The 22,986-nt window shown below is 43.3% G+C and overlaps 2 protein-coding genes across 2 annotated transcripts in view; one reads left to right on the top strand and one right to left on the bottom strand.

The window, feature by feature from the left end:
- The window catches only part of col28a1a (collagen, type XXVIII, alpha 1a), a 36,773-nt gene extending 21,444 nt beyond the window's left edge, over window positions 1-15,329 (top strand). The window contains exons 18-38 of the mRNA XM_055876913.1: window positions 107-175; window positions 327-395; window positions 533-601; window positions 730-801; window positions 1,025-1,093; window positions 1,784-1,855; window positions 5,278-5,346; window positions 5,594-5,662; window positions 5,784-5,852; window positions 6,106-6,174; window positions 6,343-6,411; window positions 6,672-6,740; window positions 7,893-7,961; window positions 8,148-8,228; window positions 8,319-8,354; window positions 8,455-8,491; window positions 8,797-9,023; window positions 9,246-9,573; window positions 10,797-10,939; window positions 11,526-11,802; window positions 13,761-15,329. Of these exons, the coding sequence (XP_055732888.1) occupies window positions 107-175; window positions 327-395; window positions 533-601; window positions 730-801; window positions 1,025-1,093; window positions 1,784-1,855; window positions 5,278-5,346; window positions 5,594-5,662; window positions 5,784-5,852; window positions 6,106-6,174; window positions 6,343-6,411; window positions 6,672-6,740; window positions 7,893-7,961; window positions 8,148-8,228; window positions 8,319-8,354; window positions 8,455-8,491; window positions 8,797-9,023; window positions 9,246-9,573; window positions 10,797-10,939; window positions 11,526-11,802; window positions 13,761-13,933 (2,205 nt within the window). The 3' untranslated portion in view covers window positions 13,934-15,329. The remainder of the gene's footprint in view (window positions 1-106; window positions 176-326; window positions 396-532; window positions 602-729; window positions 802-1,024; window positions 1,094-1,783; window positions 1,856-5,277; window positions 5,347-5,593; window positions 5,663-5,783; window positions 5,853-6,105; window positions 6,175-6,342; window positions 6,412-6,671; window positions 6,741-7,892; window positions 7,962-8,147; window positions 8,229-8,318; window positions 8,355-8,454; window positions 8,492-8,796; window positions 9,024-9,245; window positions 9,574-10,796; window positions 10,940-11,525; window positions 11,803-13,760) is intronic.
- On the bottom strand, window positions 15,123-21,841 carry LOC129820073 (glycoprotein-N-acetylgalactosamine 3-beta-galactosyltransferase 1-like). The gene is made up of 3 exons (XM_055876912.1): window positions 21,670-21,841; window positions 17,330-17,994; window positions 15,123-15,299 (listed from the first exon to the last, which is right to left on the bottom strand). The coding sequence occupies exons 1-3, from the start codon at window positions 21,839-21,841 to the stop codon at window positions 15,123-15,125; spliced, it is 1,014 nt and encodes a 337-aa protein (XP_055732887.1).
- Between the last annotated feature and the right edge of the window lie 1,145 nt (window positions 21,842-22,986).

Raw genomic sequence — 22,986 nt, 5'->3', positions numbered from 1 at the left:
AAAGTTGCTATCATAAAAGGGGCCCAGAAGCAAAAAAAACATTTGGGAACCCCTGCACTAAGGGACTACCGCTTATCCCCTGAACCCTTTAACCTCTGACCTCCAGGGAAACACAGGAGCTCCAGGTTTGCCAGGATTGGTGGGTTTTCCAGGTGCAGGGATCCAAGGAGACAAGGCAGGCCTATTAAATGATTCCATTGTTTCAACTGTTCTACTGTTTCCACTGTGTTCCACTATTTCAATTTGAATCCAACTGACATTCTGGGTTTTTTTGTCACTCAATTATAACTAAACTGACTAATCTCTGTCCCTCTCTCTCCTTGCAGGGAGACAGTGGTCCATCTGGGTCTTCCGGCCCTCGGGGGCCACCAGGGCTGGGAATAGTCGGCCCAAAGGTGGGTGGAACTAAATATGGTGGTGGGTGACATGGTACATTGCCCCCTTACTCAAATCCAGACCATGAGGTCCGTAGTACTGCTCGTTTTCATTCTTCACCTCTAATCAGGGACTGATCCAGTTGTCTTCTCCACAGGGTGACCAGGGCTTCCCAGGAGAGCACGGACCACAGGGAGAGAGAGGAGTCGGGGAGCCAGGGTCAAAGGTGAGTTGATGGCAAAGGTCCCCAATTAAATATACAACACCGGATATTATATACATTCACTGTATGTACAGCTGAGATGAGCAGGTGTTGAATGTGGAGGTGAGTGTCTGGTCTTTGGTCGTCTCCAGGGTGAACCAGGACCTGACGGATCTTCTGGGATACCTGGTATACCCGGGGAAGATGGAGCGGTCGGACCTAAGGTAACTAAGGGGTCAAAGGAGGCCAAAGTTCATTGGGCCCCATTGTATATTTACTAGCGTGTAAAGTCAGGAATGATTTGCTCTAAAGTTTTAAGTAATCTTTATTCGTCCAACTGCTATAAAATGCACACGCAAACGCACAGAGCACAGACATTTGAAATAGTTCGTTTGCTAACTTGTTCATTGTCTGCATTTTTATATTCTCCTTGGTGTCTTGAAACAGGGTGAGATTGGTTTGCCAGGACTGCGAGGGATAGAGGGTGAGCCTGGGAAAGGAATTCCTGGAGAAAAGGTAGTTCTTTTTTTGAAGGTTTTGGATCTAGAATGTTTACCCAGACAACCACCCATAGTCCTATAGAAACCTTTGGTACTGTAGTGCTGGCATACCTACATACACCTACGTTAAACACAGAATTACCTGCGTCCAGTATAGGAGTCTGACCAATTATTAAACTCCACCTTAAGCAATACAGGAGAGGACTTCCTGAATGGTCAACCTTCAAAGTACAGGATGGACAAATAATGCACTGGGCCTTACACAATTGAGTTGAGTAAGTTTACCGGTCAAAGGGAGGGTGTGACAACAGAGAAATCTGCATCATTACCGCAATATTAAACATGCCGTATAGATCAGGCTGGATGAATAAACATTTACTGAACATTTTCACAAAGTCTTTATCCAATACAACTATACTCCCTGACCGGTGCTTCATCTTTGAAAAGCAATTCCAAGCAATATTATACATCAAAATATAAGATATGAATGGCACCTGCATTGGAAACGGAAGTGCAAACACAGTATTGCTGCATTCCAGAGAATCCTGACAGTGTCAGCATCCCAAATAGCACCCTATTCCCTATATAGTGCACTACTTTAGACCATAGCTCTATGGTATGCACATCATAGGTTGGTACATACTTTCTCTGTCTTTGTATCAACATTTCATTTTTTTAATGATTTCACTTGTGTGTTTATCTACAGGGTGATCGAGGTGACCGGGGGGTGAGGGGACTACCAGGATCGCCAGGGCCCGTGGGACCTGCAGGAGCCAAGGTATGTTAAAGCCACACTTCTTAGTTTGTCCATACCCTTAAAAAGTGGTCCCCTGCACTCTCATCGAACAAGGTGTAATTTCGAAATTTGGTTGCCCATCAGCAATCAGTCAATTAGCCCATGTCATCTAACATGTTTTAGATTGGTAAGTTAGTCTAGTGGCCAGATATCTAAACTTGTAGTATACAAATTACCCCCATTGATCATCAGTTATCATATTAAAAACTGCGAACATTTGTCTCCACCCTATGGCAAAAATGTGTAGAATTGCAGGAAATTAGCTGTAAAACTGCAAATTTTCTTTCCTCCCCATGGCAAAATGTGTCGAAGTGACGCAAACTTGCTTTAAAATGGCAACATTTTCTCTACGTTCCATGGCAAAAAAAAAATTTTTTTGTGGACACCACCCCCATCATCCCTGCTGTAGTTAGTTAGATGTTAAGGAATGTCAGGGTTCAAGTTACATGAATGGAATGCTGCTTGAAATTCTTCAACTTCATGTTCAGTCTGGGTGGTATTCTGACTTGAGATCTTCACACATTTTTAAGCAAGTCTCCCATTGACATCAAGGAAGTCTGAGTTGTACCTATCTCAACACTCAATCAGGCCCTCTATGCAAACATTTGCTCAAATTCCAAATATGTGCTCTGTTTCCTCAATGGTTCCCAGAAGCATTGACAAGAAGCCAACAACCATTGTATTCCATCACTACAAATTTACAGTCTGGTCTCATAGACTAGACGTAACATAGTAAAGTATATTCGGGGACACTCAAATTAGTATGATATGTTATGTTTGGTATGGTTACAGAAGACAGAAGGTTACTTAAAGCAAAAACGAAAGGAGGATGGTTGGTCGTAGTGGATTGGTCAGTGCATAATGAGAACATCTAGCAACACAAAGGTTGCGTGTTCGAATCTCATTTTAGCTAATTAGCAACTTTTCAACTACTTACTACTTTGTAGCTACTTTGCAGCTACTTACGTAACCCTTCCCCTAACCCTAGCCTTAACCCTTTTAACTAACCCTAACCATAACCCTTTAGCCTAACTCCTAACCTTAACCCTAACCCCTAACTCCTCACCTAGCCAATGTTAGCCAGCTAGCTAACGTTATCGTTAGCCACCTAGCCACCCAGCTAACGTTAACCACAACAAATTGGAATTTGTAACATATCACAGGAATTGTAAGTCGGAACATATGGATGATGGATGATGGACATCCCCAAATTAATACATACCATATGAAGCATAAAATATCGTACTATACCGAACAAAAATATAAATAAAGTGTTGGTCCCATGTTTGATGAGCTGAAATGAAAGTTTTCAGAAATGTTCCATATGCACAAAAAGCTTATTTCACTCAAATTTTGTGCACAATGTTAGTCTTTGCTAGGTAAAGCCCCGCCTTATCTCAGCTCACTGGTCACCATAGCAACACCCACCCGTAGCACACGCTCCAGCAGGTATATTGCACTGGTCATCCCCAAAGCCAACACTTCCTTTGGCCGCCTTTCCTTCCAGTTCTCTGCTGCCAATGACTGGAACGAATTGCAAAAATCTCTGAAGCTGGAGTCTTATATCTCCCTCTCTAACTTTAAGCATCAGCTGTCTGAGCAGCTTACCAATCACTGTACCTGTACATAGCCAATCTGTAAATAGCACCCGACTACCTCATCCCCATAATTTTACTTACCCTCTTGCTCTTTTGCACCCCAGTATCTCTACTTGCACATCATCATCTGCACATCTATCACTCCAGTATTAATGCTAAATTGTAATTATTTTTGCCTCTAGTGCCTATTTATTGACTACCTCCCTACTCTTCTACATTTGCACACACTGTACATAGATTTTTCTATTTTTATTTTATTTTGTGTTATTGACTGTACGTTTGTTTATGTGTAACTCTGTGTTGTTTTTGTCGTACTGCTTTACTTTATCTTGGCCAGGTCGCAACTTGTTCTCAACTGGCCTACCTGGTTAAATAAAGGTTAAATAAAAAAATTACATCACTGTTGTGATCAGTTCTCTTTTGCCAAGATAATCCATCCACCTGACAGGTGTGGCATATCAAGAAGCTGATTAAAAGGCATGATCATTACACAGTTGCACCTTGTGCTGGGGACAATAAAATGACACTAAAATGTGCAGTTTTGTCACACAACACAATGCTACAGATATCTCAAGTTTTTAGTGAGTGTGCAATTAGCATGCTGACTGCAGGAATGTCCACCAGTGCTATTGCCAGAGAATTGAATGTTCATTTCTCTACCATAAGCCACTTCCAACGTCGTTTTAGACAATTTGACAGTACGTCCAACCGGCCTCACAAACGCAAAACACGTTTGTAACCACGCCAGCCCAGGACCTCCAAATCTGACTTCTTCACATGTGGGATTGCCTGAGACCAGCCACCCAGACAGCTGATGAAACTGAGGAGCATTTCTGTCCGTAATAAAGCCCTTTTGTGAGGAAAAACTGATTCTGATTGTCTGGGCCTCGCTCCACATTGGGTGCACCCCTGCCCAGTCATGTGAAATCCATAGATTAGGGCCTTATTTATTTATTTAAATTGACTGATTTCCTTATATGAACTCTAAGTCAGTAAAATCGTTGAAATTGTTGCATGTTGCGTTTATATTTTTGTTCAGTATATCTGGGGTATCTCGGATTTACGTACAAAATAATATGAAATACTCTCAGACCAGGTTGCATTTAAGTGTCATCAATTCGCATCAAGTCACTTCAATACAATGCAGTTTGTTTTACTATCAGTGTTTGCCTTCATGGTATAATTCTCAGATTTCAAAGCACACAGGCGGCAGGTATCCTAGTGTTTAGAGCGTTGGCCTAGTAACCGAAAGGTTGCAAGATCGAATCCCCGAGCTGACAAGGTAAAAATCTGTCGTTCTGCCCCTGAACAAAGCAGTTAACCCGCTGTTCCTAGGTCGTAATTGAAAATATGAATTTGTTCTTAACTGACTTGCCTAGTTAAATAAAGAATTTTTTTTAAATAAGTATTGCTTATGTTACTTTACAAACTATTTGAGTTACTACTTTATTGGGGCTGGTGTATGATATTGTTTGATTAAGGATAAAGAAGACAGATTAACAATATGCTTTATAATGACACCACTAAGCTCTCCCATAACTGTATTTTACATCTCTTTTAGGCTTGTTTTATTTTACATCTCTTTTAGGCTTCTTTAACAATATATTTATAATGCAATATCAGTAAACTCCCATTAGACTCCTTTACAGTAGATTTGGCTCATAATATGAGATGTGACTTTTGACTGCTGGTTCAACATATCAGCGGAACAGGTTGCGTGTGTTTGCTGTAGTTACCTGGCTATTGTTTGTTTGTCATCCGTGAGGTTCATGGTGTCATGTATCTCACGTCTGTTCTTCTGTTCAGGGAGAGCCTGGCAGTTTTGGAATGATGGGTCTACCAGGTCCTCCTGGCAGGGGCCTACCTGGGTCAAAGGTAAGTTGTAAACACATATAAACACACACACACACAGCATAGTGTCTTAAAAATATCAGCTCTTGACCTGTGTTGGAAACCATGGTCCCCTGCGCACCATAAGCTCGGTAAACTAAAGCCTAGCCATTTAACTCTAGGAACTAATTCAAGTCTTCAGGTCTCAGATAAAATGACTACTGAGTAACACACCCATGCATTTAATGCTCTGTCATACACAGCACTAAAACCGTATGGTCCACATTGACAGGGCGACCTTGGACCAGTGGGGCAGTCTGGGCCTGTAGGAGACCCTGGAGTGGGCATCGCTGGGCCGAAGGTAACCTCAACGGACAGCTAGAACATAGCCTAGCTTTATTACATTACTGCCAAGGTTTTGGCAGCAAGCTAGTACTACAATGACACATATTTTTCTGTGTGTGTGTTTCTCTCCCATTCAGGGTGAGAGGGGGAACCCTGGACCTGTTGGACCACCAGGGTTGAAGGGAGACGGCTACACAGGACCTCAGGTGGGAATATTGATGTTGCTAGTTATTTAAAAACCCTAGTCTAGTTCGCCAGCCCTGTATCTCTGTATCTGAAGTTACTTGCAGATGTGTGGGAAATATATATATATATAATATAAAAACTGCACACTCCGTTTGCCAGTATCACTTGTTTATTAAGTTACATAGCATCCTCATAGCCTTCATAAGAGATTTAGTATGCATTGAAAATGAAATCCCAACACATGAACCCAGTCTTGTTCTTGTTGATAAACAGGGCCTCCCAGGGTTGCCAGGGCAACCAGGAGAGTTGGGACCTGAAGGGAAAGGATTACCTGGCCCTAAGGTAAGCGCTGAACTTACCTTATACACACAATGTTAACTCTAATCCTTCACACAATGAATCACAGTTTTACATGCATGGTTTTACACACTCTCTCTCTTTCTCATGAGTGTATATACTGCACTGTATGTGTACAATGAAACGTTAATTCATATTATGTTTGTGTTTCAGGGTGACAGAGGTTCTTCAGGACTTCCAGGACCCACAGGACCTCCTGGCATTGGTCTGCTGGGACTTAAGGTTAGTGATGACTGGAAACACAGGATTAGTTCAGAAACAGCCTGCATCCTGTTACTCCTACCCCCTATCCCCTATCGCGTAGCCCCTACCCCCTTGCCCCTACCCTTTACCGCCTAGCCTAGATCCTTCATCTGCTGTAGATCTTCTTGTAGACACCTTTTGTCAACATCTCTTGTTTCTTTTCAATGCCAGTGTCCTTTATAAAAGGTTTATTTTTGAAAATTGTAATGTGGAACTGAACTAATGTTTGTGTTTTGCAGGGTTCTGTGGGTCAGCCAGGTCCACCTGGTCTGTCAGGAATCCCAGGAGAGGGCATCCAGGGGCCCAAGGTAGGGCCTCATTATCACACTGGACTGGCCTGAGATAATGATCATAATGATGATAATGGTGTGATATTTATATAATGACACAAGGCGAATCCCAGATGCAGACACAGGAGGCAGATGGTTGGAGTCTTACAATGTTTATTCATCCAAAGGAGTAGGCAAGAGAATGGTCGTGGACAGGCAAAAGGTCAAAACCAGATCAGAGTCCAGAAGGAGTGGCAGACAGGCTCATGGTCAAGGCAGGCAGAAAGGTCAGGCAGGTGGGTACAGAATCCAGAAACAGTCAAGGGTCAGAACTGGGAGGACTAGAAAAAGGAGAATAGCAAAAAGCAGGAGAACAGGAAAAACGCTGGTTGACTTGGAAAACATACAAGAGGAACTGGCACAGGGATAAATATACTGGGGAAAATAAGAGACACCTGGAGGGGGTGGAGACAATCACAATGACAGGTGAAACAGATCAGGGCGTGACGATTTATTGGATACTTATGTCATAGTGACAATATATCAACTGCAATTCTAATTAAATGCCAATGTAATTATAGTACAGTATGTCATTCATGGACCCAGAAACAAAAGACTGTGCTATGTTCAAGTGGGGAACTACAGGTAATAGGGCATTGAGCCACCACGTGCCACCAGAACAGCTTCAATGCACCTTGGCATAGATTCTATACGTGTCTGGAACTCTATTGGAGGGATGCAACACCATTCTTCCACAAGAAATTCCATTTTGTTGATGGTGGTGAAAAAACGCTCTCTGAGGCGCAGCTTCAGAGTCTCCCATAACCATTCAATTGGGTTGAGATCTGGTGACTGACACACACCCTTTAACCCCCCTATGCTTCTTCTAGTCATGGTAGCCAAGACAATGGGCAACTGTACGTATTTATACATGACCCTAAGCATGATTGGATGTTTTAATTGCTTAATTAACTCAGGAACCACACCTGTGTGGAAGCACTTGCTTTCAATATACTTTTACTCAAGTGTTTATTTTATTTTGGCAGCTACCTGTATGTTCAGAGGGAAATTGGTTTTGGTACTATCAATCTGATGTGGTACAATATTCTGTGTGCTGCTGTATACAGTATTGTGAGCTGTTTTAACATTAGCAATGATTAATCATTAGTCTTGTCTTTTTTCGACATTCAGGGAGAGCCTGGGTTCGAGGGGCAAATGGGCCCCCGGGGGCCTCCAGGGGACGGCTTTCCAGGAGAAAAGGTACAAACTTAACCAATGCTTTTGATCCCTGCAGGAATTGAACCAGCGACTTGAGCCACACAGGACTGTAACTGCCAAACACACAGACTGGTTCAATTCCAACATGGGCACACAACCATTTGCTGTTCAATATAAATGTTCTTGTTGATGTTCTTAACAATACTGTTGTCATATTACTGTACACAGGGAGACAGGGGGATTCTTGGAGACCGTGGGAAGAAAGGAGACAAGGGAGAATTTGGAGAGCCAGGATCTATAGGACCCATGGTATGATAATCTTCTGGTCCCATGGTTAGAAAATAACCTATGTCATGGTTAATTTATATGTTGATCGCTAACCTGTGTTCAAACTTGCAGGGGAAATCCGGTGAGAAGGGGGATCCTGGCTTGACAGTGAGTAGAGCACAAAATCCATACTGTTTCATAATGGCACCCTTGTTATGTCTCTCAACCATATTTTAATATCTTAAATGTTTTCCTCTTCCACCCACAGAGAGAGGAAGTCATCAAAATTATCAGGGAAAGTTGTGGTGAGTTAAAACAGCTCAATGACTATACATATCTACAGAACGTAAACACCATTGTTAAAGTGTTAGCCAACATTTATTCTTTCTAAGAAACTGTGCACAGACCTCCCTGGAAAACAGTGGCAATTGTTACTATTGCTGGACAATCCTTTGCTAAATAGATAAACATGAATAAATCAAATGTGCTTATGTTTGCTCTTTGGGTTCTAGGCCAGGTTACTGTAAAACACTTTGACAACTGCAGATGTAAAAATTACTTTTTAAATACATTTGATTGATATAGACTGTCTCTATGTTTATGTTCTCAGGCTGTGGTGTGAAGTGCAGAGAGAGTCCTCTGGAGCTGGTGTTTGTGATTGACAGCTCAGAGAGTGTTGGACCGGAGAACTTCGAGGTGGTCAAGGACTTTGTGAACACCCTGATTGACCGTGTGTCTGTGAACCGCGAGGCCAGCAGGATCGGTGTGGTCCTCTACAGTCATGTGGACATAGTGGTGGTCAGTCTGACGCAGCAGTCCAGCCAGAACGACGTCAAGGTCAGTAGTATTGAAGCAGATGAGTACCTGTCACAGACTGGGTTCGAATCCCGGGTCTCCTGCACGTCACAACTGTATTAGCCCTCTGAGCTAAAGCCTAGACGTTCTTGAAGCAGATCTGTGTTTATTCTGCTGTATCCTTTTTCTGTCTGATGTTAATTACACTCACTCTTTCATCCCCTGGTATGTCTATCATCTGTCTGTCTGTGTAATTTCGCTCAGGCTGCGGTGAGGAAGATGCCGTACCTGGGCGAGGGCACCTTTACGGGTAGTGCCATTGGGAGAGCCAACCAGCTGTTCCAGGCCTCGCGGCCTGGTGTTCGTAAAGTTGCCGTGGTACTAACCGACGGGCAGGCAGACCGGCGTGACGCAGTGCAGCCCGAGGACGCCGCCAGGGAGGCCCACACCGCCGGCATTGAGATGTTTGTCATCGGCGTGGTGAATAAGAAAGACCCGCTGTACACAGAGTTCCAATCTGAGATGATCGCTATCGCCTCCGACCCAGACGAGGAACACATGTACCTGATCGACGACTTCATGACGCTGCCCAGTATGTGGTTCTAGATGAAGTTCAAGACTCTAGATGAAGTTCAAGACTCTAGATGAAGTTCAAGACTCTAGATGAAGTTCAATACTCTAGATGAAGTTGTAGACTCTAGATGAAGTTGTAGACAAAGTTGTAGACTCTAGATGAAGTTGGAGACTCTAGATGAGGTGCAAGACTCTAGATGAGGTGCAAGACTCTAGATGAGGTGCAAGACTCTGCCTAGTATATGGTTCTAGTTTGGTTTTATTTACATCCACAGTCATAGCAGTCAATACGAAATTAAATCCATGTAAATGGCATCGGCCTATCTAAATACATATGCTTAAATTGATAAAAGAACAGACAACAGATCTATTCTAACAGCTCTACTGAAGAGCCCCATTAAGGGGTTTGTGAAGGAGATATCTTGATTTCTGTAGATCGGCACAGAACAGTGCCAAAATTGCTTTATAACAATAACGTGATAATGCTATAACTTTTATATATAAATAGAATATTTAAAATTGAAGTATTCGAGTATAAACAAACAGTGTGAAAATGCATTGCACAAAACGCTGTCACTATAGTTGCAGTATTGTAAAGTCTTTAAGTGTTATAGATAATGTTTCATCACATCCCAACTATGCTCACTGCATGGCCTGTTTAAAAGTGACATTTGGGAAAATCTCGTCTAAAATGGAGCATAGACAGTGAGACAGCAGCTCTGACTTTGTTTACATAAGACAACATGTCACACATTTAACTTGAGAAATACTGCACCAAACACCTTAGTTAGATGTAAAATTGTGCAAGTAAAACATCCTCGGCAAAAATGTCCAAATGAATTACAGATTTCTTGAGTTACTGTATCTTAGCTTCATTCTGCAGATTTTGATGAGGGCTTCCCCGTATACAGTGTTTTATGGGGGACAAACATCACTAACCAAATGCACAATCGGTCAGAAAACACACCAAGACTGAAATCCAATTTTTCTAATGAGCAACAGAAAAACACATGTGCCAATCGACGTGTTCAGTCGCTCTTTAAAGTTTAAACCAAGGGTTATATACATGACCGAGTAGTGGAGTTCCCGTACACTATCTAGAGAAACAGGCCAGTAACATTCTGACTGGTGATGATTGATGTTCTATGTTTTGAAACTCCCTGGAGGACTATTTAAACCTTTAATAGCTTGAAATGAACTTGAGGTTGATTACAGTCTTTTAAACGGTCTGTATTGGCACAGCCCTGGAGAGTACGCTGCTCAGCCAGATCTGTGAGCACAACGATGGAACCCTCTTCATCCCCAACGCCATACCCACCCTTGAGGTTTACAGAGAAGTCCCAGACAGGGGGGGCATACCCGACCTTGAGAACGATTACAGAAGAGTAAGAGAAAACACTTTCAGGACTTACGGGATGAAGGAAAAAGGAAACCGCACACTTTCAAAAGCTCTGACGAAGGCCGTAAGCTTATTAAATATCAGTGATACTATCAAGAGCAGTGTGCGGTTTCCTTTTTACTTCATCTGTTCAACTGTTGCCATGCACCTGCAAAAAAGATTGCTCAGATGTGCGAGTGCCTTTTGAATTTTGTAGGACTTACGGGATGAACTTACTAAGACACTTAAGACGAACAAATGGCCAAAACCACATAAAAGTAGACATTTCACATTATCATACCAATACACAAATTACACTCTAACGAACTACACTCTAATAAACTACACTCTAACAAACTACACTCTAACAAACTACACTCTAACAAACTACACTCTACCAAACTACACTCTAATAAACTACACTCTAACAAACTACACTCTAATAAACTACACTCTAACAAACTACATAGGACTGTAAATAGCTGCGTAAGACTCTAACATCCAGTCTGTTAACATGACTGCTGCAGTGATCACTATGTCTGGAATGCGTAGTCATTTGATATTTCTTCCTCTGTATATTTCTCCCTCTCCAGCCTGGACCACCAATATTTGAGACTGAGAGCCCTCCCTCCTCATGGGCCCCAGAATCCCCCAGCTTCAACGAGAATGAAATCGACACAGGCAAGACATCGGTCTTCGAGGTACCCCTGAACAAGCTCCCAGATGTCATGACAGCAGCATCAGGGGGCCAAGGGGGGAGGCAGCAACCCCCTGTTATCTCTATGGTGGGACCCCAGACGCCCCAGACACCCACCAACTGGCAGTACATCCCTAAGACCACCCAGCCTCTGCCAGACATCTTTGTACCAGGTGAGTCTCTTTTTTTTAATGACCATTTGAGAAATTACATTATGTAGGATACATCTCAACTGTACAAACAATTGATTGGGAAACATTTCCTCATTACTCCTTTGAAATGTTTTGTCTATGGTATTTATTTATCCTTTATTTAACTAGGAAAGTCAGTTAAGAACAAATTCTTATTTACAATGACGGCCTAGGAACAGTGCCTTGTTCAGGGGCAGAACGACAGATTTTTACCTTGTCAGCTCGGGGATCTGGTCTAGCAACCTTTGGGTTACTAGTCCAACACTCTAACCACTAGGCTACCTGCCTAGTCCAACGCTCTAACCACTAGGCTACCTGCCTAGTCCAACGCTCTAACCCCTAGGCTACCTGCCTAGTCCAACGCTCTAACCACTAGGCTACCTGCCTAGTCCACCGCTCTAACCACTAGGCTACATGCCTAGTCCAACGCTCTAACCCCTAGGCTACCTGCCTAGTCCACCGCTCTAACCACTAGGCTACCTGCCTAGTCCACTGCTCTAACCACTAGGCTACCTGCCTAGTCCAACGCTCTAACCACTAGGCTACCTGCCTAGTCCACCGCTCTAACCACTAGGCTACCTGCCTAGTCCACCGCTCTAACCACTAGGCTACCTACCTAGTCCACCGCTCTAACCACTAGGCTACCTGCCTAGTCCACCGCTCTAACCACTAGGCTACCTGCCTAGTCCACCGCTCTAACCACTAGGCTACCTGCCTAGTCCACCGCTCTAACCACTAGGCTACATGCCTAGTCCAACGCTCTAACCACTAGGCTACCTGCCTAGTCCACCGCTCTAACCACTAGGCTACCTGCCTAGTCCACCGCTCTAACCACTAGGCTACCTGCCTAGTCCACCGCTCTAACCACTAGGCTACCTGCCTAGTCCACCGCTCTAACCACTAGGCTACCTGCCTAGTCCACCGCTCTAACCACTAGGCTACCTGCCTAGTCCACCGCTCTAACCACTAGGCTACCTGCCTAGTCCAACGCTCTAACCACTAGGCTACCTGCCTAGTCCACCGCTCTAACCACTAGGCTACCTGCCTAGTCCACCGCTCTAACCACTAGGCTACCTGCCTAGTCCACCGCTCTAACCACTAGGCTACCTGCCTAGTCCACCGCTCTAACCACTAGGCTACCTGCTGTTACCTGATAGACCCAGATCTGTTTACTTGTTCAGGGTATGTCATAATGTTACAAAACCAGTTATCACATCTTCAACAAACAGACGTATTAACCTGTTTGTCTCTCTGTTAGTCTATGTGTGTTGAAGTATAAAGTCCTATAAGCATTTATAAAACAAGTGTAATGCTTTATAACTTGTTATTAGGATGAAGAAGCCTTTATAAAGTCTTACAAATACTGAAGAGAAGAGACGAGAAGAGAATCATTAGATCATTTGTTTTGGTACTGTCTACATGTAGTTTTTTTTGGTCGCAGCTTCAGGAATGGCTGCTGGGTGATTTAAAAAGGTCATAGTCAATCGATCAATAATATAATACTCGTAGAAAGAAAAAAAATCTTTCATTTAGAATCAGAACTTTTCTGAAACATCACAGTACAGTTAAAATATATGACAAATAGAAATCATAACCGGATGGTGTTCAGAGATAGATGGGAGGGTTGAGTGGAGCTAACGGATGGGACTAAAAACAAACAAAAGATAACTATTGTAACATATACTGTATCCATCAAATCTATTTAGTATGTATAATCTGGAAGGAGAAGCCTAAGAGTTGTTGTCCATTAGTTTACTCCAGTTAGGGGAGGGATGGTAAGGTTAGGGGAAAATAAGAAAGGAAAAAATATATGTATGGGCGATTGGAAATGATGCAGACGATTACATTGATGGAAGCTACAATCTATCGGCAATATTAAAGATCTACCCCCTAAAAATAAATAAATAAAAAGTATTACAAAAACCTCTTGTCTGTTCCAGTGGTGGGGTGCAGACTGCCGTTGGACCCTGGGCCGTGTCGTCAGTATGTGGTCAAGTGGTACTACGACCCGGAAGCCAACTCCTGCGCCCAGTTCTGGTACGGAGGTTGCCAGGGTAACGGAAACCAGTTTGAGTCGGAGGCCGGGTGCAGTAGCGTTTGCGTCCGCACGTAACAGACAGTTGTGCTTTGTTTAAAGAGAGAAGGGCCGTGTGCAAATTCCCCAATGATAATGTCAGAGGGATGCACTGAGGACATGGGCTCCTATCTATCTATGGCTGCGTCCCAATTCTCCTGAGGATGGGGAGTGTGTAAGTGCATACTTCGCAGAAGGGTGGAGAATCGGGACATAGGCTTTCTATTACTTACAGTTCGACCAAAGCTCAGGCGAACGACAGCACTGCTACACTGCTGCTCCCAAGAGGACCTGTATACTGTCTCTTTATTTCTGTTATGTTCTTTATGTAGTCTGTGAACCACCCCCTGTACTGTACAAATGTTCAACCTGTTTACATTTTGTATATTTTCACACACTATTGTTTTTACCCATTGTGTTGCTTCAAATAATTGTCCAATAAAAAGACACCTTAATAACTTCCAAACCATAAACCCTGTGATCTGAACAGATTCTCACAGGTCAGGATTCTCATGACATATCTACTGTATGTGTGTGCTGTATTTAGTCCAGTTCTCTGTTTCACAGACCTCCAGAAATCTGTAGAAGACATAAAGTAGATACTTCTATTTTCATATTAACAAACTACCATGTTAACCTTTGTTTTACTGTAAGTTTTAAAATGAACACTTGACTGTAAAATATATTTTTGTTTAATATTGTACAACAAAAGCAAAGAAGGAAATGTGAAGCTCACACAACAGAATACACATGTTTGTTTTAATAAATATATAATAAAACATATGGAGTGCTTAAATCATAAGCACTTTCAGCTACAATAAGTATCATATGTACTTTTGAATGACAAACAGGGGAAATGATTGACACTTGTCGTCAGTATTACAAACCTACAGTCTGGAAGATTCCCTGCTTCTCAAATCAAATTTGATTAATGATATACAATAAATAGATGCCTTATGAGCTTAGTACAACTGACCCTTTCACAACAACTCTAGAACTTCATTTTTAATATAGTTGTCATTTGAGTCTTTGTAAACAAACCATGTATAGTTTCAAAATGTGTTTAAAACTACCGTGTCGATGAATTTGAGAGTGGTTACATTTCCCCAGTCTCATTTCCCAGCATACCAAACAAAGTGGCAGGGTCAGCTGTTGTTTCTGGCATTTAAAAATGATACAGTAATACATACTTTCTTCAGCGCAGTAGTCTGTCTGTGCTATCTCTGTGTCAGGCAGAGACAGGTGTGGTGGTGTGACTCTCACTTTCAGTTTCTGCAGAATCAGGGTTGTACCTGTACTGGTATCCATAGGGCCGTAGATTATAGGTGAGATATTCCAGCATGTACATCTGTACATTGTAGATGTAGTGAAATGATACGGTGTGATCTGAACAACATTCTGGGCCCTGGGAGAAAGAAAGGCTGTATTAAGCCTGTGTAAAACTTTATACGCTGAACAAAAATATACACGCAACATGCAACAATTTCAAAGATTTTACTGAGTTACAATTCATATAAGGAAATCAGTCAATTTAAATAAATAAATTAAGCCCTAATCTATGGATTTCACATGACTGCTGTTGGATTCGGGGTGAAACTTTGAACATTGTTATACTCAGAAGTATAGGAACATTAGTAACAAAAGAGACATGAGGGGTGCCATAATGAAGCTTGGGAGGGGCTGAGTGCAGGGAAGACAATCGCATGTGGCAGTACTGATAAGGGGAGAAACCGTTGAAGGCTCATATCACTTAGCTCCCTGCTTAGCAAGAATGATGCTATGTTTAGTGATAAGGAGGAGACTCCACCCAAAGTGGGGTATGAATACTACCACGGGGGAGGGCTTGTCTGTGTCTGAATTACAGCAGTATCGACCCTTTGGGAAGAATTTAACTTGGTTAAGCTTCTCTGGTGTCCGTGGAGTCATTTACTCTTAAAGATTAGAACCTAACACTGGGAATACAGATATCCATCTGTTGGTCACTGATACCCCCCCCCCAAAAAAAGTAGGAGCGTGGTTCAGAAAACCAGTCAGTATCTGGTGTGACCACCGTTAGCCTCATGCAGCGCGACACATCTCCTTCACATAGAGTTGATCAGGCTGTTGATTGTGGCCTGTGGAATGTTGTCCCACTCCTCTTCAATGGCTGTGCGAAGTTGCTGGATATTGACGGCAAGTGGAACACGCTGTCGTACATGTCAGTCGATCCAGAGCATCCCAAACATGCTCAATGGGTGACATGTCCAGTGAGTATGCAGGCCCTGGAGGAACTGGAACATTTTCAGCTTCCAGGAATTGTGTACAGATTCTCGCGACATGGGACTGTGCATTATCATGCTGAAACATGAGGTGATGGCGGCGGATAAATGGCAATGGGCCTCAGGATCTTGTCACGGTATCTCTGTGCATTTAAATTGACATCAATAAAATGCAATTGTCTTCGTCGTCCATAGCTTATGCCTGCCCATACCATAACCCCACCATAGGGCACTCTGTTCAAAACGTTGACATCAGCAAACCGCTCGCCCACACGACACCATACATGCTGTCTGCCATCTGCCCAGTACAGTTGAAACTGGGGTTCATCCGGGAAGAGCACACTTCTCCAGCGTGCCAGTGGCCATTGAAGGTGAGCATGTATCCACTGAAGTCGGTTACGACGCCGAACTGCAGTCAGGTCAAGACCCTGGTGTGGACGACGAGCATGCAGATGAGCTTCCCTGAGACGGTTTCTGACAGTTTGTGCAGAAATTCTTTGGTTGTGCAAACCAGTAGTTTCATCAGCTATCCATGTGGCTGGTCTCAAACGATCCCGCAGGTGAAGAAGCCGGATATGGTGGTCCTGGGCTGGCGTGGTTACATGTGGTCTGTGGTTCTGAGGCCGGTTAGACATACTGCCAAATTCTCTAAAACGACGTTGGAGGCGGCATTTGGTAGAGAAATTAATGTTAAATTATTTGGCAACAGCTCTGGTGGATATTCCTGCAGTCAGCATGCCAATTACACGCTCCATCAAAACTTGAGGCATCTGTGGCATTGTGTTGTGTAACTGCACATTTTAGAGTTCACTTTTATAGTCCCCAGCACAAGGTGCAACTGTGTAATGATCATGCTATTTAATAATCTTCTTGATATGCCACACCTGTCAAGTGGATGGTTTATCTTGGCAAATGAGAAATGCTCACTAACGTAAGCCAAGGTTTGTGCAAGGCTACTTATTTATAATAAGTACAAAGCCATGAGTAAATCTTTACTTTAGCTAGTCAGTCATAACATTTTGAATGCCAAACCCTAAGCACCTATGACAACTCTCCTATAATACACATGATTGAGAGAGCATCACAACCACACAGAGAGTTGAGAATAGAATAGAATAGAATGGTATGAGTGTACTTGATGTAAGTGAACAGTTGATTAGGGGTAGGGTATGCTTACCTCTCTGGGTTTGTAGTAGTCGTACAAGAGAAACCAAGGCCGTTTTCTGGGTGGCTTTTTGATCAGGTACTTGTCTGGTGGGTAGGGATGAAACGTCTGCCTTCCCTTCACATCTCTGGAGTCTCCCGGCTCCACACCCATTGTCTCCATACACTTCCCCAGAGCCATGTCTTCTATGATGGAAAAGTGGGTACATTTCGCCATGTCGAATCCCTCGATGAACCTTCTGACGGCTTCTTTACTGAGGACATAGCCGGCTCCACCGCTCATGTAACCCTGGTGGACGAACGGGCGGAACCTTCGCCCAAAGTACACAGGCTTCTCCGGGTCCTGTTTGGACAAGGTGTAGTGGAGGTTTTCGATGACCACGAACGTGTCATCATCAGCTTTGAGGACCCAGTCGTAGTCATTGCGGTGATGTTGGTAGATGTACTGGAAGGCTCTGATGGTCTTCCAGTAGAGCTGGTCTCGTCCCTCGGTTACGTTGAGCCCCACTGTGGGGAATTCTGTCTCCACTGAACTCATGTAGAGGATTTTGTTGCATCGGTTGGCCCAGGTGGCCCGGATGTGTTTAGTTCTAGACTCCAGGTTCTTAGGCCCAGTCATGATCCAACATAGCAGACGCACCTTCTGGGACAGGTTGGCTGCAACACTCCTGTCCTCATCTGGAAGAGATCATTTAAAGATAATTAATGAAAATTGTGGTCATTTAGCACAGTGGTTCCCAAACTGAGAGGACGCCCCCTCCCCCCCGAACTGAGTCCGGCTTTCAACTTACTTTTTAAAGTTGTAACAGTAGAATGCACAAGGTGCAATTTCGAAATTGAGTTGTTTTCCTCAGTATGTGGATTGTTTGGGGTCAATTCCGTTTCAATTTCAGTCAATTCAGGGAGTACAATTAAATTCCAACTCCAATTCCAATTATCTTCCAGTGCTTTTCAATTAGGACACTTTTTATTGGAATTGTTATTTCGTCTACTTTCGGAATTGACTGGAATTGAAATGGAATTGACCCAAACCCTGATATGTGTCCTCTATATGGGAATCAAACACCTAGTGTTCCCAGCACTGTGCTCTCTAACCCACTGGCCTCTTGGAACCACAATGCTTTCAGGAGTAATAGATGTTTTAAGATTCACTCACACACATCCAATGCAACTCCGGGGTAACAAAAACACTACTTATACTTAGACGTAAGGCTGGATTGCACTTACACTGAGTGTACAAAACATTAAGAACACCTTCCTAATATTGAGTTGCACCCCCACAATGTAGCGTAGATTTCACATACAAACGTTATACTGTACCCCCGAATTCAGAATCAAATATGCTTCCCAAAAACATCATGGTAGCTGTGGTAGAACGTTTATTTTGATTGCCGATTTTCTGCATTTACCAGAGTGCCAGCAGGTAGCCTGGTTTCAAATCAAATCATATTAGTCACATGCGCCGAATACAACAGGTACAACAACCTTACAATGAAATGCTTACTTACAAGCCTCTAACCAACAATGCAGTTTAAAAATAGACAATAACAATAGCAAGACTATATACAGGGGGTACCGGTACAGAGTCAATGTGCTGGGGCACCGGATAGTTGAGGTAATTGAGGTAATATGTACATGTAGGTAGAGTTATTAAAGTGACTATGCATAGATAATAACAGAGAGCAGCAGCAGTGTAAAAGAGGGGGGGGGGGGGGGGGGTGACGCAAATAGTCTGGGTAGCCATTTGATTAGATGTTCAGGAGTCTTATGGCTTGGGGGTAGAAGCTGTTTAGAAGCCTCATGGACATAGACTTGGCGCTCCGGTACAGCTAGCCATGCGGTAGTAGAGAGAACAGTCTATGACTAGGGTGGCTGGAGTCTTTGACCATTTCTAGGGCCTTCCTCTGACACTGCCTGGTATAGAGGTCCTGGATGGCAGGAAGCTTGGCCCCAGTGATGTACTGGGCCGTACGCACTACCCTCTGTAGTGATGTGTGGTCGGATGCCGAGCAGTTGACAGACCAGGCAGTGATGCAACCAGTCAGGATGCTCTCGATGGTGCAGCTGTAGAACCTTTTGAGGATCTGAGGACCCATGCCAAATCTTTTCAGTCTCCTGAGGGGGAATAGGTTTTGTTGTGCCCTCTTCACGACTGTCTTGGTGTGCTTGGAACATGTTAGTTTATTGGTGATGTGGACACCAAGGAACTTGAAGCTCTCAACCTGCTCCACTACAGCACCGTTTATGAGAATGGGGGCGTGCTCGGTCCTCCTTTTCCTGTAGTCCACAATCATCTCCTTTGTCTTGATCACATTGAGGGAGAGGTTGTTATCCTGGCACCACACGGCCAGGTCTCTGACCTCCTCCCTATAGGCTGTCTCGTCGTTGTCGGTGATCAGGCCTACCACTGTTGTGTCATTTGCAAGCTTAATGATGGTGTTGGAGTCGTGCCTGGCCATGCAGTCATGAGTAAACAGGGAGTACAGGAGGGGACTGAGCACGCACTCCTGAGGGGCCCCTGTGTTGAGGATCAGCGTGGTGGATGTGTTGTTACCTACCCTTACCACCTGGGGGCGGCCCGTCAGGAAGTCCAGGATCCAGTTGCAGAGGGAGGTGTTTTGTCCCAGGGTCCTTACCTTACTGATGAGCTTTGAGGGCACTATGGTGTTGAATGCTGATCTGTAGTCAATGAATAGCATTCTCACATAGGTGTTCATTTTGTCCAAGTGGGAAAGGGCAGTGTGGAGTGCAATAGAGATTGCATCATCTGTGGATCTGTTAGGGCAGTATGCAAATTGGAGTGGGTCTAGGGTTTCTGGAATAATGGTGTTGATGTGAGCCATGACCAGTCTTTCAAAGCACTTCATGGCTACAGACGTGAGCGCTACGGGTCAGTAGTAATTTAGGCAGATTACCTTAGTGTTCTTGGACACAGGGACACTGGACGGTCTGCTTAAAACATGTTCGTATTACAGACTCGGACAGGGAGAGGTTGAAAATGTCAGTGAAGACACTTGCCAGTTGGTCAGCGCATGCTCGAGGGTACACGAGGCACGTGTCATCTGGTAGGCTCGTGTCACTGGGCAGCTCTCGGCTGCGCTTCCCTTTGTAGTCTGTAATGGTTGCAAGCCCTGTCACATCTGACGAGCGTCAGAGCCGGTGTAGTACGATTTGATCTTAGTCCTGTATTGACACTTTGCCTTTTTGATGGTTCGTCGGAGGGCATAGCGGGATTTCTTATAAGCTTCTGGGTTAGAGTCCCGCTCCTTGAAAGCGGCAGCTCTAGCCTTTAGCTCAGTGCGGATGTTGCCTGTAATCCACGGCTTCTGATTGGGGTTTGTATGTACAGTCTCTGTGGGGATGACGTCATCGATGCACTTATTGATGAAGCCAATGACTGATGTGGTGTACTCCTCAATGCCATAGGAAGAATCCGGGAACATATTCCAGTTGGTGCTAGCAAAACAGTCCTGATGCTTAGCATCTGCTTCATCTGACCACTTTTTTATTGACTGAGTCTTTGGTGCTTCCTGCTTTAATTTGAGCTTGTAAGCAGGAATCAGGAGGATAGAATTACGGTCAGATTTGCCAAATGGAGGGCGAGGGAGAGCTTTGTATGCATCTCTGTGTGTGGATTAAAGGTGGTCTACAGTTTTTCACTCTGTTTGCACATTCAACATGCTAAACGAAATTTGGTAAAACAGATTTAAGTTTCCCTGCATTAAAGTCCCCGGCCACTAAGAGCGCCACCTCTGGATGAGCATTTTCCTGTTTGCTTATGGTGGAACACAGCTCATTGAGTGTGGTCTTAGTGCCAGCACCGGTCTGTGGTGGTATGTTGACTCTACTAAAAATACAGATGAAAACTCTCTAGGTAGACAGAGTATCTCATGATAAGCTGTAGACCACACTATCTCAGGCGAGCAAAACCTAGAGACTTCCTTAGATATCGTGCACCAGCTATTGTTTACATATATGCATAGGCCCCCCGCCCCGTGTCTTACCAGATGCCACTGTTCTATCCTGCCGATACAAGGTATAACCAGCCAGCTGTATGCTGATAATATACTCGTTCAGCCACGACTCCGTGAAGCATATTGCAGTTTTTATGTAACCGTATAAGGGATCATAGCTTTCACCTGAATTCACAAAGTCAGTTTGTCATTGAAAGAGCAGGTGTTCATAATGTTTTGTACACTCAGTGTACACCTCCATATTAAGAGGAAAGAGACCCAATAACCTAGTTGTTTCAATTAAATTCATTTTTTATAACTGAATGATATTACATTGCAATAAAAAATGAATTACAGCAATTTGTCATTTATTATCAATAATAAGTAATAAGTCAATTACCTGAGTGTATGTGTCTTGGAACCCCCCTGTCATACTGAACTCTACTGGAGTTACCCAGTGAGAAAACAGCTGGGTCTACAGTGCTCGGGTCTGAGTAAACAATGTATAGGGTAGACAGAAATCCTATACACAGCCCAGACACAAAGAATACAGTTGAAAGATTGATCCTCATTCCCCTCCTTCAGACCAAACCCTGTGAGTGATACAAATATGAAGGAGAATTGAGTTTGGGCAGATGAACAAAGACGTGTTACTTCAAACTTGTTAAAATAATGTGCAAACATACTGTATACAACTAACATTAATTGTGCTATCACTTTCAAGATCAGCTTACAAGGGGGAAAAGTCTTTGAAAAACAATGCGTTGTAATAATGGATCTCAACCAAAATCATTTTTGCTTTTAAAATTACAAACACACGTTTGAATATTTTAATAATTATATTAGCTTACCTGTTCACACAAAAATGTATTGAAATATTGGTATTATTCTCCTCTGATAGTGGATAATGCAACAGTGTTGAAAAATGGAGCTGTCGGGAATAATGGATTTGCTCAAGGTGTGAAAAAAGTTGAACCCAAGCAGAAGGCGAACAACTTCTATATTTAATGATTAAATAGACAAACAATAAACAGACACATGCATATGAGGAGACAGACACGTTCTTCTGAAAGGTTCATAGCAATCTGCCAACGTCCTCAAGGGCAGGCAGGCATAAAAACTCTTGATTATCTGTTTGTTCTCCAAGTGTTCCGGGACCCTGGTCAAAACAATGTAGCGTAGTTTAATATTGCATCAGGTCAAAGTAGGCTATACATTTGAACATCTTGCTTGGGAGTCACCCTGGCTGGATTACAGCTAAGGGATCGAATACCAGGTTACCAGGTTCTGCTTTATGGTGACCTCTGACCTTAGAGAGGTTACCCAGAGGCTAAGTACCAATTAAGAAAAATCATTCTTAACATTCTCTTTGGAGAAGAGACTATTATCCTCCATTCCATCAGGGCATTTCAAACAGTGGCAGAATTAAAGCAGCTTCCAAGAACCCAAAAACTCTTTCTGAAAATGAAGAACGATATAAGGAAGGTAAAAAGACTTAATGGGACTCTACTGGATAAATGGACTTGGCAGGCAAAAAAAACAAATTGGATATAATTGAGGGGGAAATCCTTTACAGCATTAACAATCAACATACAATAATAACAAAGAAATACGTGTTACTTGTCAATAATCTTCAGGGATGCAACTTTGGTCATTATGTCAGATTACATTTCATAAAATGCAATAGGAGGTAGATATTAAAGTAACACAATTATTA

This window comes from Salvelinus fontinalis, chromosome 22, assembly GCF_029448725.1.
Source record: "Salvelinus fontinalis isolate EN_2023a chromosome 22, ASM2944872v1, whole genome shotgun sequence".
NCBI classification, from domain to species: domain Eukaryota; kingdom Metazoa; phylum Chordata; class Actinopteri; order Salmoniformes; family Salmonidae; genus Salvelinus; species Salvelinus fontinalis.
The sequence above is the reverse complement of the archived record's forward strand: the minus strand, read 5'-3'. Positions and strand labels throughout refer to the sequence as shown.